The sequence below is a fragment of the Thalia democratica genome, chromosome 1, assembly GCF_965202585.1.
Source record: "Thalia democratica chromosome 1, ktThaDemo2.hap1.1, whole genome shotgun sequence".
Classification (NCBI taxonomy): domain Eukaryota; kingdom Metazoa; phylum Chordata; class Thaliacea; order Salpida; family Salpidae; genus Thalia; species Thalia democratica.
The window spans coordinates 253,947-272,619 of NC_139165.1; the positions used below are offsets into that span (position 1 = coordinate 253,947).

Below are 18,673 nucleotides of genomic sequence, written 5' to 3' on the forward strand. Positions count from 1 at the left end.
CAAATTAATAAAGAGTGACACTTTTAGAAGTTAACTTTCATAACTTTTTCATGTTTGCTTGGCGATAAACTTTTTATAATTTGTTTACAATGCTAACCATTTGATTTATAATAAAATTAAAAGTCAGCCTAAAATGTATCAACTGACTTTATGATAATTTTTATTTTACAAAACAATATTGTTGCAGCTTAGATTAGATAAATAAATGCGATTTTAAGTTAGATATTTTTATTGAAATTAAAATATCATGATCATATAAAACTCATTAAATGTTTGTTTGGCGATATGCTTTTTTAATTTATTTACAACATTACTTATTTGATTAACAATAAAGTTGAAAGTCAGCCAAAAGTGTATTATTTTTTTCACTTAAAAAATTGCTAGTTTTTTACAAGTCTATATATTACTACTTGATTAAATAAAAATATGCAGTCTAAAGTTTTAATTTTTTATTAAAATTAAAATATCATGATCATACAAAACTCATTAACAGCGGTAGGCAACAGAAAGTAAAAAGTTAAAAATAATAAAGCTTTTTACGAATATTCCCAGGTTGTTTTTTATTTTAAATATTAGAAACTTCAAAGGCGAAATATAAATAACGAAGCAAAAATTACCTATTACTGAGGCGGGGGTTTTGAAAATAAAAATAAAAAAACTTTTTTTTTTTAAATTAAGGCCTTAATGCTCGTAAAAGGCTTTTTATGTTTGCATTTTGGCCCCTTGTATGTTCGTGTGCGTGGTTAAAAAAACAAAAAGTCCATTTTGGCGTTTTGGTCGCATTTTTGAGACAAAAAAAAAGAATAAATGACAAAAACTTGCAAAAGTAAGAAAAAACAAAAGATTCGTAATATTAAGAGGCAAATAAAGAGAGAGGCGCGAAATATGAAAGCTGTCCATTTGCTATATTTTCCTTATGACGTCATCCATTTAATTTTTGTGCATTATGACGTCACTTTCCGCAGTTGGCTTCGGGCAGGGCCGCGGAGAGTTCTTCCAGCTGCGCCCACGACTCGATCTCAAAAACGTCCCTGGGGTCCTCGACCATGTCTCTCAGCGAGTCCTGGCACCGCGGGTCGAACGAGGGCAGCCCGACCACGTACAACTGTTGAGTGTTTAAATATTTGTTAAATAGAAGAAAAAAAATCATTTGGTTAGCTTTATTTACACGATTTTTCTTTAGATTTAAAGTTTTCAAATTGAAAAATAACTGTTGAGGAAAAATTTTTTCAAGGGGTTCTTAAAACTTATCTAGAGAAATTACACTTAACAACTTTTTCTGTGTTCTATTAATTTTATGTTATGATAATATTTACTAAATAAATTTTACTGAAGTTCAACTTTATACAGTAAAGTGCTTAAACGAGCTAGACAAAAAGCTTAAACAAATCTAGTATAATTTACTTTTAATTTTTGTAATCGCGTTAGTAAAGCAGTTAAACGAACAAATTTTTCGCACAGTGTTTCTATAGTTTTTCTTTTCAATATTTTACTACTTTAATGTTTTTGAAATACAAATTCGAACCTTGATGCCCCTCCTTCTGATTCTCTTGAGTCCTTGTTGGAGGTAGTATCCCTTATCTGTCCTGCATCCATCTGTGGCCAGGATGATGTCGTGATCGATGTTGTCATCCCTGCCTGGGAAACTTCTCATACCTGATTTAAATAGTTGTTTGTTGAACGACGCTCAAAATATTAGGACCTGGTGCACGAAAAAACCTTTCAGTTATCGAGTCGCACACCACGGACACCTTTTAATGTCTTGTCCAGGACTTTTGTGTTGATTAATACATGTTATCAATAACCAATTAATAACCATAAAAAAAAAACTCAATACAAATTGTTAATAGCTAAAAAGTAACCTCAGTTTTTAATGTTATAATCAATGAATTCACTTATCTCAAATAAAGCTAGACAAACTAACTTAATAATTATTGCCAAGTTTATGCAATGATTAAAAAAAAAAATCAATACTTTTATTTAGTAAGTTCACAGTAGTTTGTATGTTTAAGTGTTATTTAAGTATGCCTTCTCTGTTTTGATATTTCAACTAAACACTTTGTGAAAGTGTAAAGCTTGTAGGTAGTGCAAGAATGGGAAGCTTTGTAAACAAGTGGACTAGCAGTTCACATTAGTTTAAATCGTGTTGTTTAGTTAATAATATCACTAAAAACATCTATTGTTATTAAAACTTGTAACTAGAATGGTTCATAAAAAAATCGGATTATTTAATTAAATCCCTGATTTGAACTTTTATAAAGGTCAACTTTAAACGTTTTTTAATTAAATTTAAAATTTATTCAGTTTTATCTTTTTGGTTTTCTGCGTAAATCTGATGTTTTTTTTTTAATCCTGTTAGACAAAATCTCAACTTCTTAAGCTAGCTGATAGTAATTACATAATTTATTAAAGCGGTTTACAGATAATATTAATAATTAAATTAATGTTCAAATAGATTATTGATGCTGCTTTAAACTAACTTTCCTAAGTTAGGCTGATAAAAATTTAACTGTTTAGCTACGTCAAGCAAAAGTTGAAAAGTTTTAAACTTTAGCTGAATTAGTTTTAATTAAATAAATTTTACAGTCCTTAAGTAGGTTTAAAATCCAATAACACTTGAAAAAAATCTAATTTTTACAAAATTCAGTTTTTTTTAAATATCTTAATTAATTACGATCTTATTAACATTTAATTTTTATATCAAAGGTTGATATCATAACAGATGATTTAAAAATATTTCAATCCCGTCAGGTTTTAATGCTAATGGTGGGAAAATCTGACCAAAACTCTTTCATTTAATTAAGTAAAAATTTAAACACGAACTTTTAATAGCTTGATGACTAATTGATTAACAAACTTCAATTAAAATTTCATCAAAATATTTTGACTTAATTATCTGATGAGCTTAAAGTATGTTAAAATTTCATGTTTTATTTGTTTGAAAACTTTTAAAGTTTCAAACATTAAAATAACTTTCGCTTTTAAATTTATTTACTCATATACAAATATAAGTGAGTATAGTATAAAAGTTGCTTAATAATTATACTTCATAAACATTTCCTTCATGTTTATTATTTTTAAGTATATTTTAATACATATATGAATTATAAGTTTGTAAAAGTTGAAGTTAAAGCTTGAAAAGATTGTTTTTATATGCAAGGCTGCTACAATTAGTCGTGGCATTAAAAAATTGTTGTCGAAAAAAAAAACGAAAAATATTTTTAATTGATTTTTTTCCGGTCTATGAAAATATTCACTGAGTTATGTCATTACTGAATATCGGAAAAAGTTTTGTAAACATTTCAAGATTTTGAACACAAATAAAATATTTAAATAAAAATATAAAGTGCCTTGTTTATAAGACAAACAAAATTTTACGTATATGAAGAAATTTAGAACAAGTAAAATATAAACTGCTCTTGGTAAAGTTAATTTTTATTTGTGGTTAGTAAACAGTTTTTTTGAGATATTTTTCAGGGAAAATTCGTTCTGCAACAAATAAACTCAAAAGACAGTGAAAATTTTTGATAAAATTTGTTTTTAATTAATACTAGCTGTTGTGTACAGCTGTCATAACAATGTTTTTATTGAGGTGATTTTATTAAAAGTATTTAAAGTTTGGTTGTTTTGAAAACACAACTTTATAATGTGAAGCAGTATTATAAGGAATTTGATAAAAATTAGTTTCTGACATTTATAATTTACCATAAAACAAAAAATTAAAAACCTTATTTGTTTACTAATGCCGACACAATGGTTTTATTTTTCTGGCGTAATTAACTTTTTTGGTTGTTTTGTAAATAGTGGTAGAACCTTAAAAACAAAGATTAGGAATAAAACAAAGACTTTGCAGGTAAATGTTTTACAAAAACAGATTAAAATTTAAATAGTTTGGTTTAGTTATTAATACTTATTACAAACAGCTGTCAATATTGTGTTTATGTTTTGAGCTTAGTTTGTATTCATAATTCTGTTTGCCTATAAAAGAAATATTTTAAAACACCTAAAAGTTATTGAAGTTTTCTTCCTAATTTTTAACACACCTTAGAAACAAAATTTTTAATATTTACCAGATTATTTTGAGTGTACTGTTGTATATATACTGTTCTAATTTTTATTAGTGTGACACAATAACACAAAACTATTTATAATACTATTAAACAATAGATTAAGTTTTGACAAAACTTGTCTAATTATAATAAGTTATTGTTTATACGTGTCAATTTAACTATTTTATTTTAAGATATTTTAGGTGTTATATGGTTATACACTGAAATTACTTAAAATATGGAAAAGGCATAGTCAGTTATAAATAGCAAAAATTTATCGTCAGAAATACTAACTAAATATGCATTATTTTCTTTAGTTTTGTAAGTTATAGAAGAAAAAAAGTTGTTGGAAAAGAACAAACTAATGTTTGAAATAAACACTCTATAGTTAAGATTAATAAACAAAGATAATTTTCAAAGAAAAGCTTAAGGTTCTGTTCAGTATATAAACCACTTTTTTATAGAGGATTTAAAAGTAGATTAAGCATTTGTAAAAGTAAACTAAATCTTAAGATTGGTGGAAATTGTTTACCTTCTTGGAGTAACATTTTAAATTTCTATTTATTTATATAATTAACCTGGTAACAAAAATTAACTCTAAAGTTCTTAATTTTAAGTTAAAAACCCTAAATAACAACCAATCAAACCTTCGGATTGTTGGAAAGTCCACTGGGACGCGTCCCTCAGAGCGGATCCGATCTTGGACCTGTACCCGCCGTGGAACCGCGACCTGTCCATGGCTTTCAGCAGGGACGGCAGGTCCTGGTACGAGTCGAATCCGAACTGCTGGCGCGTGAACCTGGCGAATGACATCATGGCGAATTGCGCCCCCTGTGGACCGACCCCGTGGGGCACTGACGACGCTACCGCCTGTTGAGAAAATTTATATTTCAAGAAACAATTGTAAATTTTATTTATTGGGGATGCTATTAAAATTTTAATTAAATTACAATTATAACAATAACGCTTTTTTATTTTTACCTTTTTCATCAAAACTACATAATTGCTGCTAACAGAGTTTTAAGTTGATATTTATTGTAGACAACAGCTAGCAGCTACAATGAAAAACTTTAATTTTTTCTAGAGACTTTTTGAATTTAAATCTATAAAACTGTTTACAACTTTTAGCGTCTAACTTACCTTGAAAAGACCCTTGATTTTATCATAATTGACCCAACCAATAGATCCGGACTCATCACCAACAACAAGAATATCTCGCTTTCTTGATCCTAAAACAAATAAACAATACCGTCAGTTGTGCAAACAAAAGCTTTATTTATTCGATCTTAGAATCTTTTGAAGTTGTATAAACTACTTATAAATGTTCTACGAAGATAAACAAAAGAAAGTTTTAAAATTTTAGTTTCAAGTTTTAATAATCCAAATGGTAGAAATTGTTAAAAACTAAGTGTAACATTGCTTTGTTATCTTTTAAATTAAAAAGCCATCATAAGCAAGTGTTCAGGACAAACTGTAATAACAATTTATATTTTTAGTTTAATTTTTTAATAAAAACCTCTGTTGACGAAATTGGCTTTGAATCTGCATATAAAATTGTCTGAAGGTAGCTCATCTACTTCGCATTCTGTAAAATGAAAATTTATATCAAACTAACATATTTAAGTATATTATGTGTTTTGGTTTTAAGAAAACAAATAGAGAGATCTCAACTGCTGGAGGAGAAGTAATATATTTATTCTTTCAAAAATTTATTTTACAAACTAAGTTTTGGTCAATAATCAAAAATTTATTGTACAAACTAAGTTTCGGTCAAAGACTTTGACCGAAATTTAGTTTGTAAAATTAATTTTTGAAAGAATAAATATATTTAAGTATATTATAACTTTTGTGATAAGTTTAGTAAAGGTTTCTGAACTTATTGCAAGTTTGTAAGTTACATTAAAATCACTACAAAAAAATATTTTTCTATTTAATCATCTGGTAAGCAATTTTAGTTTAACACCAATACAATCTTATACATATTTCGTTAGAAGCTATTACTTCTGGAAAAACTTTACCAATAATAATATAAATAATATAATACATTATAAATTATATAAAACAAATAAGTAACCTTCTTCATTAGAAGCAAGTACTTCTGGGCAAGCTTTTCCAATAATAATATAAATAATATAAAACATTATAAATAATATAAAACAAGTAAGTAACCTTCTTCATTAGAAGCTAATACTTGTGGACAAGCTTTTCCAGTACCTACAGCTGCTGATACGACAATTTCAATCTGTGTCTTCAGTCCATCGACGCATTCACTCCATGGTGATAGCTCCGTTACACAGTCAGCACACGCTGTAAGAATAAAGAGGATAACATATAGTTCAGTTAACATTTGAAAAACAAACTTACACTTATTGAAAAAAAAAACGTTTATTAATGATATTTACAGTTGTTAAGCTTTTATATGTATGCTTTATAATTTTGTTGAACTAAATACAAGTATAAATGGAAAACGGTTTTTTTATCAATGCTAACAGTTTAGTAAAAGAAGTACTCTTATAATTATTTAAGAGTTTGTAAATTTTGCAAAACTAGCAACAGAAGAAACTTTACCTAACTTGCTATTATACTTTGTTAGCTACAAGCTTTAAGCAAAATAAAACAAACTCTAGGTGTCAGACTTGAGTCTTGGAGTTAGACTTACATATCTATTAAGAATATACTTTTTGTTTTTAATATAACCTCAATGGAAACATGGTGTGTTACTTTTTTTTTGGTAGTTTTACTCCTTAGTTTTCCACGAGTTTTTTTAAAAAGGTAGTATTTATAAATATATAAAGTTACACAAACATTGAGTGTCGGTTTTGAGCGCAGGGCATGCTTTTCCAACACCTTTGGGGGTGACCACCACAATTTGGCTCTTTGACATTTTTCCGTTGACACATGATGAATATTCTTCCTCCCATTGGACAACGCAGTTCACACAATCTGGTTGGTTAATATTAATATTTTAGTAAAATTATGTCGTAATTAAACAATACAGAATATTAAATGTGAACAAAATTAGTATTTTACTGGGTAGCTTACAGAACCATTGTACAACAGAACAAATTTGTTTTGAAAATTTGAATACATTAAGAAAACTTTGAAAATTTCTAACTCAAACGTAAAATCTACAAGATGTATTTAAACAGAAAACAACAAACTTATTTATAAAGCAACTCTCTAAGCATTTACTTAGTACTGAAGTTTTATATGATTTATATCATAGAAATATATTCAAATTACCTTCAACTTGGTACTGAAGTTCTGGGCATTCAATTCCCGCGCCAACTTGATCTTTGATGACAATTTGGCTTCTTTCTCTAATGCCACCACCGCATGCCGACCATGGCTCCCAATCAACAACGCAATCGATGCATGCTGCAGAATAAATAATTAGTTTAACAATATTTGTAGGTAAGTTGTTTATTAAGTTTTTATTTTTTAACAGTCGACACTGTGTAAATTGATAGAATTTAAACAAAAAAATTTTGGAAGGCTTCTTCTTACTGTATGGTTCAAATCAAGTTTAAGATATTTTCAATCCACAGTGTAATAAGCGTAGGTATGATTTTTTGGGTAATAATTTAGGTAAGGTAATAATTTTGAAAATTACTTTTTGATATTAACGTTTGTGTAAAGACTCACTGAAAAACTAAAGTAAACTATATGTAGTTAACAGCTTTATAAGATATTAAATACAACAATTAAAGTTAATATATTGTCTTAAATTTCACTTATATATATTTTTAACTAACTTTCAGCTTCAGTTTGAAGGGGTGGGCACGCTTTGCCTACACCTAGTGGTTCAATTGCAACGTACTGGGATCTGTGTCTTTCTCCTCCAGAACAATCCAAGCTCCAAGGACCCCAATCCAATTCGCAGTCCCTACACGCTGTTTGAATTGTATTAATTTTGTTAACTTACTGACAGGTAAGAGAAGTTAAACATACTAGTCTGTGTACATGTGAAGTTTGTACTCTACTCTATAATTGACAAAATCCGAAACATTTTGCTTTAATTAACTTTTAAAAATTTTTTAATATTCTGACTTAAAATTCTTCTTCACGGCTTAAAAAATGTGATACAAAAATTTAGAATGAAAACATTTAATATTTCCCTATACTAACTGCAGAACTTTTATTTTCTTACCATCAAAAATTATGGTGAACAATTTACTTGTTTTTTGAATGGACGTGTGCAAAAAGACGTGTGCTCAATTACTAATAAATTACTAACACCAAGTTTACTCAATATTTTATTACAAAATATCTCACCTTCTGTCTCGCTCTCCTTGGGAGGGCAGAGTTTACCTCCGGGACCCACGGGTTCCACATCAACGTACTGGAACCTCCTCCTCACCCCGTTTGCGCACTCACCCCAATCTCCCCACGCGATCACGCAGTGTACGCACTCTAGCGGATAGAAAAATTCAAACTTAGATATTTGATACTATCTTGTTATCAAATTTTTTATACTATTTAGACTTGAAATAGTTATCTGTGCTTGTCGTTATTTGGTAATGTCATCTTAAACAACCCGAATATATTTGTTAAATTGTCTATCTTCTCCTATAATAATCTAACATTACGCTATACTGTAAAAAAATTCTAATAGTACAGCTGTATAGATAATGTTATAATTCTAATGCTACTTTAAGTTGCTTGGTTTAACAAGTTTACTACGCAGAACGAAGTTTTAATTTTTTAAATAATAATTTCAATCTCATCAGAATTGTGAAAAATAAGCGAAGACTATGTTTTAAGGCAGCTTACTGATGTAGTCCAGCTTTAAAAATTTCTTGCATGCACTGTGAAATAATAAACCAAAAAGTTTGAGCTTTTATGTATGAGAAATTACATAAAAGAAACGAAACAGATCAAAACTTAAAAATTGTTGCTCTCACATCAAAACTACCAAAAGTTCTGCATGTAAATCATTAGCAAATTTTAGTTTGATAAGATAAATAAAACATTAGTATAAAAAGTGCAGTGAACAAAAATTTATAATAGATTTTATGAGGTATTTAAAATAATTTATTAATTGACAAACAACTTGTTGTAATATAAAAAAGCTTTAATGTTGTTTATACAAACAAAACTAGTTTTATTTATATTAAATTTAAAATTTATTATATCATAGTCATAATGTTAGTATTTTTTTATACTACATAAACTTTTATACTACATATGAAATGTTCATTACCCAAAAATCATTTATAAAACATAGATGTTTGAACTTAACATTTAACAAATAAATTTCCTAAAAAAGATTTACCTTAAAAAGTTAAACAGTAATATGCACATAATTAAAGTAATAAAAAGAAGAAAATTAAAACGTTTACTTTGGTGTGAGACATTACTAATCAAAACAGTTTTTAAATAGTAAACTTATTTAATTTAAATAACAGTATGAAGTTATCTTACACAAAAAGCTTTAACAAAACTAAAATATATGTTGTATGGTAGAAAGTTAAAAAGAAATTCTACACAAAAGTAATTACTTTAAAAAAATTATCAGTTTAAAACATAAAGAGAACAATAATATTTAAGAAAAGGTTTTTTTTAGTAGAAAATTTAACAAATTTGTAGCAAATTATCAATCTAAACGAAAAACATTTAAGAAAATGTATTTTAAAAAGTAGAAGAAGTACTTGTTAGTGGAAAATTAAACAAATTTGTAGCAAATTATCAATTTTTACGGCTGCACCCTTCGGAAATTTTGCAACATACAACTTTCTGCAACTTGCATTTGAACTTGTGACGTCACAGTGCAAAGCAGCTGCGTTGGCGCACCATCAAAGTGGCTTTCATTAAAAACTTTTGTTTTGTGTTCGTTTCTTGCCAACTTGATTATTAAAAAAGTTTTTGTTGTGTGCCAAACCCCTGGTTACCACTAATCAGTTTTAATTGGTCGACCGCGTTAATACTGTGTTACATTCGAAATGTTAATTAATAAACAAAAAGAAATAATTTAAAGTTGTTGGGTTGAACTGTTTTGTGTTATTTTTGCTATATGTAATGGCATTTTGAAAGGGGAAATAAGTTTTTATTTGAAGAGTACGAAGTTTTCCCTTCTTTTTGGATTAATTTCTTATTTTAAAAGGTTTTTAAGCAGTACCTTTATGCTTATAACTAATTAATTTGGTTAACCCATTGTGGTTGATAAATTACAAATTTGTTAATTAATAAAAATATTTGGTTGTTTTAGTGGTTCGTAATGTGTTTACAATAATGACTGTAACACCTATATGAATTTTTTCTAAAATATTTTTAAATTCTTATACCTCTTAGTGGTTTAACAAAATAGCTTAGAAGTGATCAAAATTTATAAAGCAAAGCTTCATTGTTATTTAATGAGAAAACAAACAGAAGCTAATTATTTTTTAAATCAATAAGTGAGGTGGTGTAAGTAGAAATTCGAGTTTTTAGCAGGAAAATATCTTCACGCTTTTTACAGCTCAGTGGGGATTATTGTGCATAATTGTTTTACAAAGAGGTCGTTTGCGGGAATCAAAAAACAATTAAGTACAGATAATACTAAGTTAAGCTCTAAAACATTACATCAACATAAAATATCTTTTCTGATTTTAAAACACTAGTTTTAATAGCGGCGTTCTAGAAAGATTAAACTTTAATAATTGTTTTTTATAATGAGTGAAAATTTGTTTGAAAACTATAATATTATTTTACAGCAAGAAATACAATTCTGCTACTAACATTATGCTTTCTTTATTAAGCTCCTAACAACATTCATCTCTACACATTAAGTATATATGTTATGATGGAAGTACGACTGTTTTATTACGTCATAAACAACCTTCCTACCACACATTAAGTACACAACATATAGGGTAATGTAACAAACAAATTGTACTGCAATAAACACAAACCTTCCTGTTTGACATCAAGGACATGATAGTTGTGTAATTCTTGTATTACGTCATAAAAAATCTTGCTACTTACACATTAAGTACACGGAATACAAAACTTTTAACAAACCTTCCTGCTTGACATCAAGTGCTGGACAGGCCAGACCTCTTCCAACTTGTGGCTGGACGACCACTTCATCCAGTGTCCTGAAGCCGTGCGCACATTCGGACCATTCGTCTGACCAGTCAACTACACAGTTCTGACAATCTGTTTGAAATTATGGTGTTTCAATATATAGTCTGTTAGAGTATATTATTTCACTGCACATACCTTAACAATAAAGAAAAGAAAAGAAAACAAGCTTGAAGAAATTTGGTGTAATTAAGCTAATATTTAATATTATTTAATTTAAGACATTATCAGGCTTTCTATAACTTATATTGGAAAGTAACAAAACTTTTAACCCGTGCATTTTATATATTATATACCTTCAGTATCAACAGCGAGTTTAGGACACTGATCTGCTCCGTTTCCTTGTGGACTTGTCTTCACGTACTGGCTTCTGGACACTTTTCCTCCGAAACACTCTCCCCAGTCATCCCATTCTACCTCGCAGTGGACGCATACTGGAAAGAAAAAAATATTTGAGTACATATTTTATTGATAGCCAGTTTTAAGAAACCAAAGTAACAAGAGTATTTAAAAAAGTATCAGTGAACTTTACTAAATATTGTTATGACTCTAGTTATTAATCTTATGAACATGTTAAACTATTAGACCTTCTTCTGCAGTAAGTAGTTCATCTGGACATTGGACTCCCGCCCCAATTGCAAGAAGGGTAATCACCTGGTTTCTGGTCCTGACACCGTCCGAACATTGAGACCAGCTGTCCCAGTCCAATTGACAGTCAATGCACACTGTTAATAAAATTAAATTTGTTCGCTTTTGCAGCAAGTTTTGTTTTCTTTGTTAAGTTTGTACATACTGTTGAGTTTGTCAAAAAAACAGATTTATTTGCGTTCTGGATTATTTTTATTCGATTTGTATTCTACAGTGTTTATAGAAATTGTGAAAAAAGAAATTGATTTATCTTATTTTTGTACAATTTTGTTTTTGTATCTCATGTGAGTTTCGAAAACAAAACATCTAAATAAAATTTATGTTTTTATTAACTTTTGTAGCATGTTTACGCTGCTGAGTTTGAGAATAAATAAAAAACTTTTGTTTTATTTCAGAATAATTTTAGATAGCTTTTTTTGAATATTTTACCTTCAGAATGAGTTTCGAGAGTGGGGCATTCCCTTCCACCGTTGAATGCTTCTTCCACCACAACTTCCTGCTTCGTCCTCTGTCCATCACTGCATTCGGACCAATCTCCGAACTCAGTCTTGCAGTCTCCACACTCTGTTTATATAACATGTTTACACAAAGTTTTTGAATGTTTTTTTTCGTTGTAATTTTTTATCAGGTTTTGAAACCACAAGTAAAAAGAACTTCACAGACATCGTACCAAGTAATAATTTCAATTATATATATATATACATGAATGTAGTACCTTCAGTGACAACGGGCCAGTCTTTTTCATCGGGGCAGGTGCCTTGCCCGAGGGCCATGAACTTGACGTAAGAAGTTTTTGTGCGGGACGACCCGTCGCAAGGACCCCAATCGTTGAAGTCCAGCTCGCAATCGGCACAAGCTGGAAATAGTAACATTTTAAAATCCTAAATTTTTTTCAAATTAAGTTGCCGCTTGTCAGGAAAGTGTTATATATATATACTTTGAAATTTTTCTACAAATTATTTATATTACTGACGTTGTTCTTATTAAAACTATATTTAAAAGGTTTTAAGCATCCACCTACAGAATATTTAGTAAATTATTGTTTGATTTTTTTTTATTTTTATTTATATCACTTACGTTGTTCTTCGGATAGCAGCCACTCTTCGGGTCTGCAATCGACTCCTCCAGGCCCTTTGCCCTCCTCCTTGATAAACTCGAACCTGGACGCTTTGAAGTCGATGCACGCGCTCCACTCCGTCCATTCGATCAAGCATGGTGTGCACTCTGTTTGAGTAAAATAAAATATAATATAAATAAAGGTGTGCACACTGTTTGAGTAAAATAAAATATAATATAAATAAAGGTGTGCACTCTGTTTGAGTAAAATAAAATATAATATAAATAAAGGTGTGCACACTGTTTGAGTAAAATAAAATATAATATAAATAAAGGTGTGCACACTGTTTGAGTAAAATAAAATATAATATAAGTAAAGGTGTGCACACTGTTTGAGTAAAATATGTGAACATAAATCATGGTGTGCACTCTGTTTGATTAAAATATGTAAATATAATTAATGGTGTGCACTCTGTTTGAGTAAAATATGTAATACTGAACATAATTCATGGTGTGCACTCTGTTTGAGTAAAATATGTAATACTGAATATAATTAAAGGTGTGCATTCTGTTTTAGTGTATTAAAATATGTAATATGAACATAATTAAAGGTGTGCACTCTGTTTGAGTAAAATATGTAAAACTGAATATAATTCTTGGTGTGCACTCTGTTTGAGTAAAATATGTAAAACTGAATATAATTCATGGTGTGCACTCTGTTTGAGTAAAATATGTAAAACTGAATATAATTCATGGTGTGCATTCTGTTTGAGTAAAATATGTAATACTGAACATAATTCATGGTGTGCACTCTGTTTGAGTAAAATATGTAAAACTGAATATAATTAATGGTGTGCACTCTGTTTGAGTAAAATATGTAATACTGAATATAATTAAAGGTGTACACTCTGTTGTTATTTGTTTGTTTTAAATTTTGGGAATTTATAAAAATTCTACATATACAAGTCACTGAAAGTTATGCTATCGCTGAAGCAGTATTAATTTAAGTGTAGTAGTATTTTTCTTCTTTTAATACTTTAGTGGTGGTTTCTAGTCATTTCAACTATAGTATTTACCTGATTCTTCTGTCAACAGCTCAGCGGGGCACTCCTTTCCAGCTCCGACGGTTTCCCGGCTGATGATCTGGCTCCTCGTGGTCACTCCATCCGTGCAAGTGCTCCACTCATCCCACGATACCTCACAGTCGACACACGCTGTTGTGATGTTAAATATGTACTTGTTGTTGGTTGTTCGAGATGGAGAATTTATAAAAAACGTTGACACAGTAGGTTGAAAAAAATACTATAATGCAACTATATGTTACTAATAATAAAATATTTATACAACTATACAGTCAACTTTTGTACTTAAAAATTTAGATTTACAAAAAGTTGGAAAGTGTAGTGTCGTAATCAATGCAGTTGTCTGTTAGTTATTTTAATCTCTAAACAATGCACTTATATATAAAAATAGTTAATACCTTCTTGTTCAATCCAGCTTTTCAGAGTATCGTCATCAGGACACTGCAATCCTGCTCCAACACTCTGAACTTTGACCTCGTTCCACCTTGCTCTTGATCCGTCCACGCATTCGGTCCATTCAGCCCAATCCCACACGCAGTCAACGCATGCTGTTCATATTTTGTTATTATTTGAAAATTAATGAAGGAAGTCATACTAAATATACAAGAAGATCCTTTAATTTGTACTGAAAAGTTTTCACAAAGTTAGCTGTATTCACCAAACACAGGGTTTAACAAAACTTTTAAGAGTTTATATTTTTCAGGTGCTATCTTACACAGTAGCAATCCATAGAAAGTTGTTTGTTTTTTAGAATGTGCAAATCCACCCAAAGATTTATACAAACAAAATAATCTCAATCATATAGTAAGTAACGTTTGAAAACTGACAATTAACAAAAAATTAACAACAAACGTTCGGATTCAGTCTGGAGCTCCAAGCACTGGATACCAGCTCCAACAGGTTCAACGGTGACCACCTGACTCCTGGATCTTGATCCTCCTGAACAATCAGTCGACCACTCGCCCCATTCAACCACACAATCAATGCATTCTGGAAAAAGTTATATTTTGTTGTAAGATATGTTGATATACGTAGTATAAAACATAAGAAACAGAATTTCAAATATATTTTTTTTTTATGGAATTAAAATTATGAAAACCATTCTAGTAACTTATATTTAGACCTAATCAATGATAAATTTTTCCCAATATTCTCTATTAATAGTTATAACAAATCGTGTTTAAAACTCCACAAACCTTCGCTTTCAACTTGAAGTTCAGGACAAGCTTTTCCTGCTCCCACAACATCTTGTGTGACAATTTGGCTTCTGTCTCTTTTACCATCTGCGCATGGTTCCCACACACCCCAGTCTACCACACAATCGATGCAATCTGTGAAAATTATGATTGATAAATAGAAAGCTTGTAGAAAAACGAGTCTTGAAACAAGAAATAAACTTAGTAAACTCTTGTTAAGGACTTAAAAAAACCTTATTTATATTATGTCACGGAATTAATTAAAGAAAACCAGTTAGACTAGTGTAACCTAAATAATAAAATAACAACTGTAAATTTAATAAGTAGCTTAAAGACTGTTTTTTTCAATCATTGGTTTCACAAACAGAACACCAATTCTTACTTAAAAAGTTTTAATAGTATTTCTGAACCTTAAAATATTATTAAAACTATAAAGATTTTAAATTTTAAATGTTCTAAATACTACTGCAACACTTAGAAAATGCATTAATTTTAAAAAAACAAGTAGTAGAAATTATAATTACATGTATTATAACCGAACGAAACTTTAAAGAATTAAGCTAATATTTGCAAACTAGAACTTATTTAAATAGCCGAGAGAATTATAAAAATGACATAATATTAAATTCCCGGAGCTTAAAGACTTTAAGCAGCTTAATTTGATAAAATCTTTCTCTAAATCTTGTACGTGACTCATTCACGTTTTGAATTGTTACGTCACAAGTAGTTCGCAAGTTTTTGAAAAGCAACGTGTTATAAAGATTACATTTTTTCTAGAAATTTTCATGTTGGACAATGTTACCTGTTACGTATCACTACAGCATAGGTGAAAACGTATTTTAGTTTATGAATACATTTTTTGATTTATCGTAATAATGTGAAATCTATTGAGTTCAAACAAAGTATAGAAGTTAGTGTAATGCAGCAACATACTGTTAACTTTTTTAAATCCTACAATATCTTTAGAAACTTTTAGAAAGTTTATTTTTAGAAAGTTTTTAAAGTTTTCTAAGCAGTTTTGCCATTGTTTATGCTAACAAAACATTAAGATATAAAAAAATGTTCTTATGAAAATCTAAGCTAACTAAATGTACGAAAAACAAAAACAAAATAATGTTTAATTAAAAGATACAGATATACATATAGTCTACAACTACAGCTTTAACTTATGTCAAAAAAAAAACCAGTTTAAAAAACTTATGCAAACTGTGAGTAAAACTAAATAAAAACTAAAATTGCAAACAACTCCAAAACCAAAAATTTATTAAAAGTTTCGCTATAATTCAGTTCAAAAAATTGTAAAACAACAGTAGAATACCTTCGCTTTCAACTTGAAGTTCAGGACAAACTTTTCCTGCCCCCACAACATCTTGTGTGACAATTTGGCTTCTTTCTCTTTTGCCATCTGCGCAGGGTTCCCACACACCCCAGTCTACTACACAATCGATGCAGGCTGTGGAAAAACTGGAAACTCAGAAGCATCCGAAAACTTTAACTTACTCTATTTGCACGTTCTTTGTAAATTTTGCTAGTTTTATGAAGATTTGGTGATAAAAAAATAAATAAAAGATCACGATTAGTAAATTAATGTATTATGACGTCACAAACCTTCGTTTTCGCTTTGAAGCTCAGGGCAAGCAGATCCGGCACCAACTACGTCCTGAGTGACAACCTGGCTCCTGGATCTGGACCCTTCAGAACATTCTCCCCATGCGCCCCAATCGACAACACAGTCGATACAAGCTGTTGAAATAGTTTAATAATTTAACAAAAAATTTTAATATAAAAATTGTATTTAATTTTACTTTATCGGCTAAGTGTATAAAATCATGTAACTCTCATACATCAAACAGACAACAAAAAATAAAACTTAACTAAGTACTTCAAGTATTAATTAACACAAAACTTAGAGATCAAAAAACATTATGACGTCACACAAACCTTCCTCCTCATCCTGCAGACTTCCGCAAGCTTCAGCTCCCTCCCCCTCAGGTTTGACGAGGACGTACTGCAACCTCGTCCTCACACCGCCCTCGCACGCGGACCACTCTCCCCACGCGAGCTGGCAGTCCACGCAAACTTCCTCGTCGTACCGCAACTCTGGACACTGTGTGGCGCCATCGCCTTCCGGTTGAACCTTTATAAATTGCTGTCTGGTCCTCAAACCGCCGTCGCAGTCCGTCCAAGCTTCCCACGCGACCACGCAGTCGATGCATACTGTTGAAATTAATTAATTATTTGAAATTACATTACTTATTATTTATTTGGTTAAATTTTTATTTATTAATTATTTATTTGGTTAAATACTAACTATAACTGTAACTACGGTCTTAAGCTTTTATAAAAGAACTGAAAAAAAATGGCTAAATAACTAAAAAAATAGTTTGTTTTAATAATAACGGTTATGAAAAATTAATTTAAATAAAAATAAAACTTAATTTTTCAGAACATTTTTTAAATTAAAATTAAGCAAGAAAAATAAGAAGTATTTTAATTACTAAATAACAATAAATTGATTACCAAGTTTTATTTATTTTAAAAGTTTTGTTTGTATATAACTAAATTTAATCATTTCATTCATAAAACAAAATTCGTGCAGTTTAATAAAACAAATGTATAAAAATTAAATTTATGCGAGATTAGTTACTTTCTTAACTAAATTACAACAAAAATTTATGCTTTATCTGCTTTGATTTTTAATATTTATTAAATTAAAGTTTTGCTAATTCAAAAAAATACCGAAAAAAAAGCTAAATATAGCTTGGTAATACAAAACGTAACGGTTATAAATAAACAGGTCATACTAAAAATAAAACTGCCTTCAATAAAGTTAAAAAAAAAACTAAACCTTAAATGTTTTTAAACTTGAAAAGTTGTAATAAATGCTTGTATAACAGCAAAAATTGTATTTTTTAATAAAAAAGTATACCTCTATTTTATTGAAAGTAATAAAAGTTGAACTACAATAACTGAACATAAAGGACAACTTTAAGTTAAGCAAAACTAGCGAAGAGTAACTTTGTAAAGTTGTTTTCAATAATTATGGTAGCTTAAAAGAAAAATACTTTAAAAAAACAATACAACTAAAAGCAATTTGCCAAACTGTAATACAAAAATTAAAACAGTTTAACAAGTACATATAAAGTTAACATAGTGGCTATCATAATATAATAGATTTTAAAACTTTCTTATAAGTAAATTAAAGTAAACCAAATATAAAATATATTCAATGCAACTCTATAATTTCGCTGGTACTAAATAAAAACTGAAACATTTAGTCGTTCAACACAAACTTAATTCTTATAACTAATTCTACACATATATTGCTTTAAAGTGGCTGGTTTATTTCTGAAACAAAAAATACAGTTTTAAAAACACAACCAGCGACGTATCTAACATACAACAAATTTTGTAAAATCATTTACACGTGTTAATCTATGAACAGATTATAATTCTCAAGTACTTCGAGTTTCGCACACAACTTACCTGCTGAACAATATATAAGCTTCCTATTATGAGGGGGATTTCAGGTAAGTATTAGTTCGTGTTCAAAGTTCACATTACTAATATTATGTGAAAG

At 29.4% G+C, this 18,673-nt stretch overlaps 1 protein-coding gene across 4 annotated transcripts in view; it reads right to left on the bottom strand.

Annotated features, from left to right (window-relative positions):
• Positions 1 to 543: 543 nt before the first annotated feature.
• Positions 544 to 18,673, bottom strand: part of LOC145849146 (uncharacterized) — a 52,614-nt gene continuing 34,484 nt past the window's right edge. For 2 of the 4 annotated variants that reach the window (XM_082954246.1, XM_082954244.1), the window contains 23 exons: positions 17,035 to 17,310; positions 16,702 to 16,836; positions 16,412 to 16,546; positions 15,094 to 15,228; positions 14,750 to 14,887; positions 14,296 to 14,445; positions 13,892 to 14,029; positions 12,837 to 12,983; positions 12,475 to 12,615; positions 12,189 to 12,323; positions 11,699 to 11,836; positions 11,408 to 11,545; positions 11,049 to 11,186; positions 8,325 to 8,462; positions 7,805 to 7,942; positions 7,293 to 7,427; positions 6,855 to 6,992; positions 6,219 to 6,356; positions 5,566 to 5,634; positions 5,190 to 5,278; positions 4,697 to 4,919; positions 1,526 to 1,656; positions 544 to 1,105 (listed from right to left, as the gene is read on the bottom strand). In XM_082954246.1, coding sequence (XP_082810372.1) covers positions 953 to 1,105; positions 1,526 to 1,656; positions 4,697 to 4,919; positions 5,190 to 5,278; positions 5,566 to 5,634; positions 6,219 to 6,356; positions 6,855 to 6,992; positions 7,293 to 7,427; positions 7,805 to 7,942; positions 8,325 to 8,462; positions 11,049 to 11,186; positions 11,408 to 11,545; positions 11,699 to 11,836; positions 12,189 to 12,323; positions 12,475 to 12,615; positions 12,837 to 12,983; positions 13,892 to 14,029; positions 14,296 to 14,445; positions 14,750 to 14,887; positions 15,094 to 15,228; positions 16,412 to 16,546; positions 16,702 to 16,836; positions 17,035 to 17,310 — 3,296 coding nt within the window. In that variant the 3' untranslated portion in view covers positions 544 to 952. The remainder of the gene's footprint in view (positions 1,106 to 1,525; positions 1,657 to 4,696; positions 4,920 to 5,189; positions 5,279 to 5,565; positions 5,635 to 6,218; positions 6,357 to 6,854; positions 6,993 to 7,292; positions 7,428 to 7,804; positions 7,943 to 8,324; positions 8,463 to 11,048; positions 11,187 to 11,407; positions 11,546 to 11,698; positions 11,837 to 12,188; positions 12,324 to 12,474; positions 12,616 to 12,836; positions 12,984 to 13,891; positions 14,030 to 14,295; positions 14,446 to 14,749; positions 14,888 to 15,093; positions 15,229 to 16,411; positions 16,547 to 16,701; positions 16,837 to 17,034; positions 17,311 to 18,673) is intronic. The other 2 variants (XM_082954245.1, XM_082954247.1) reach the window with 2 other exon arrangements.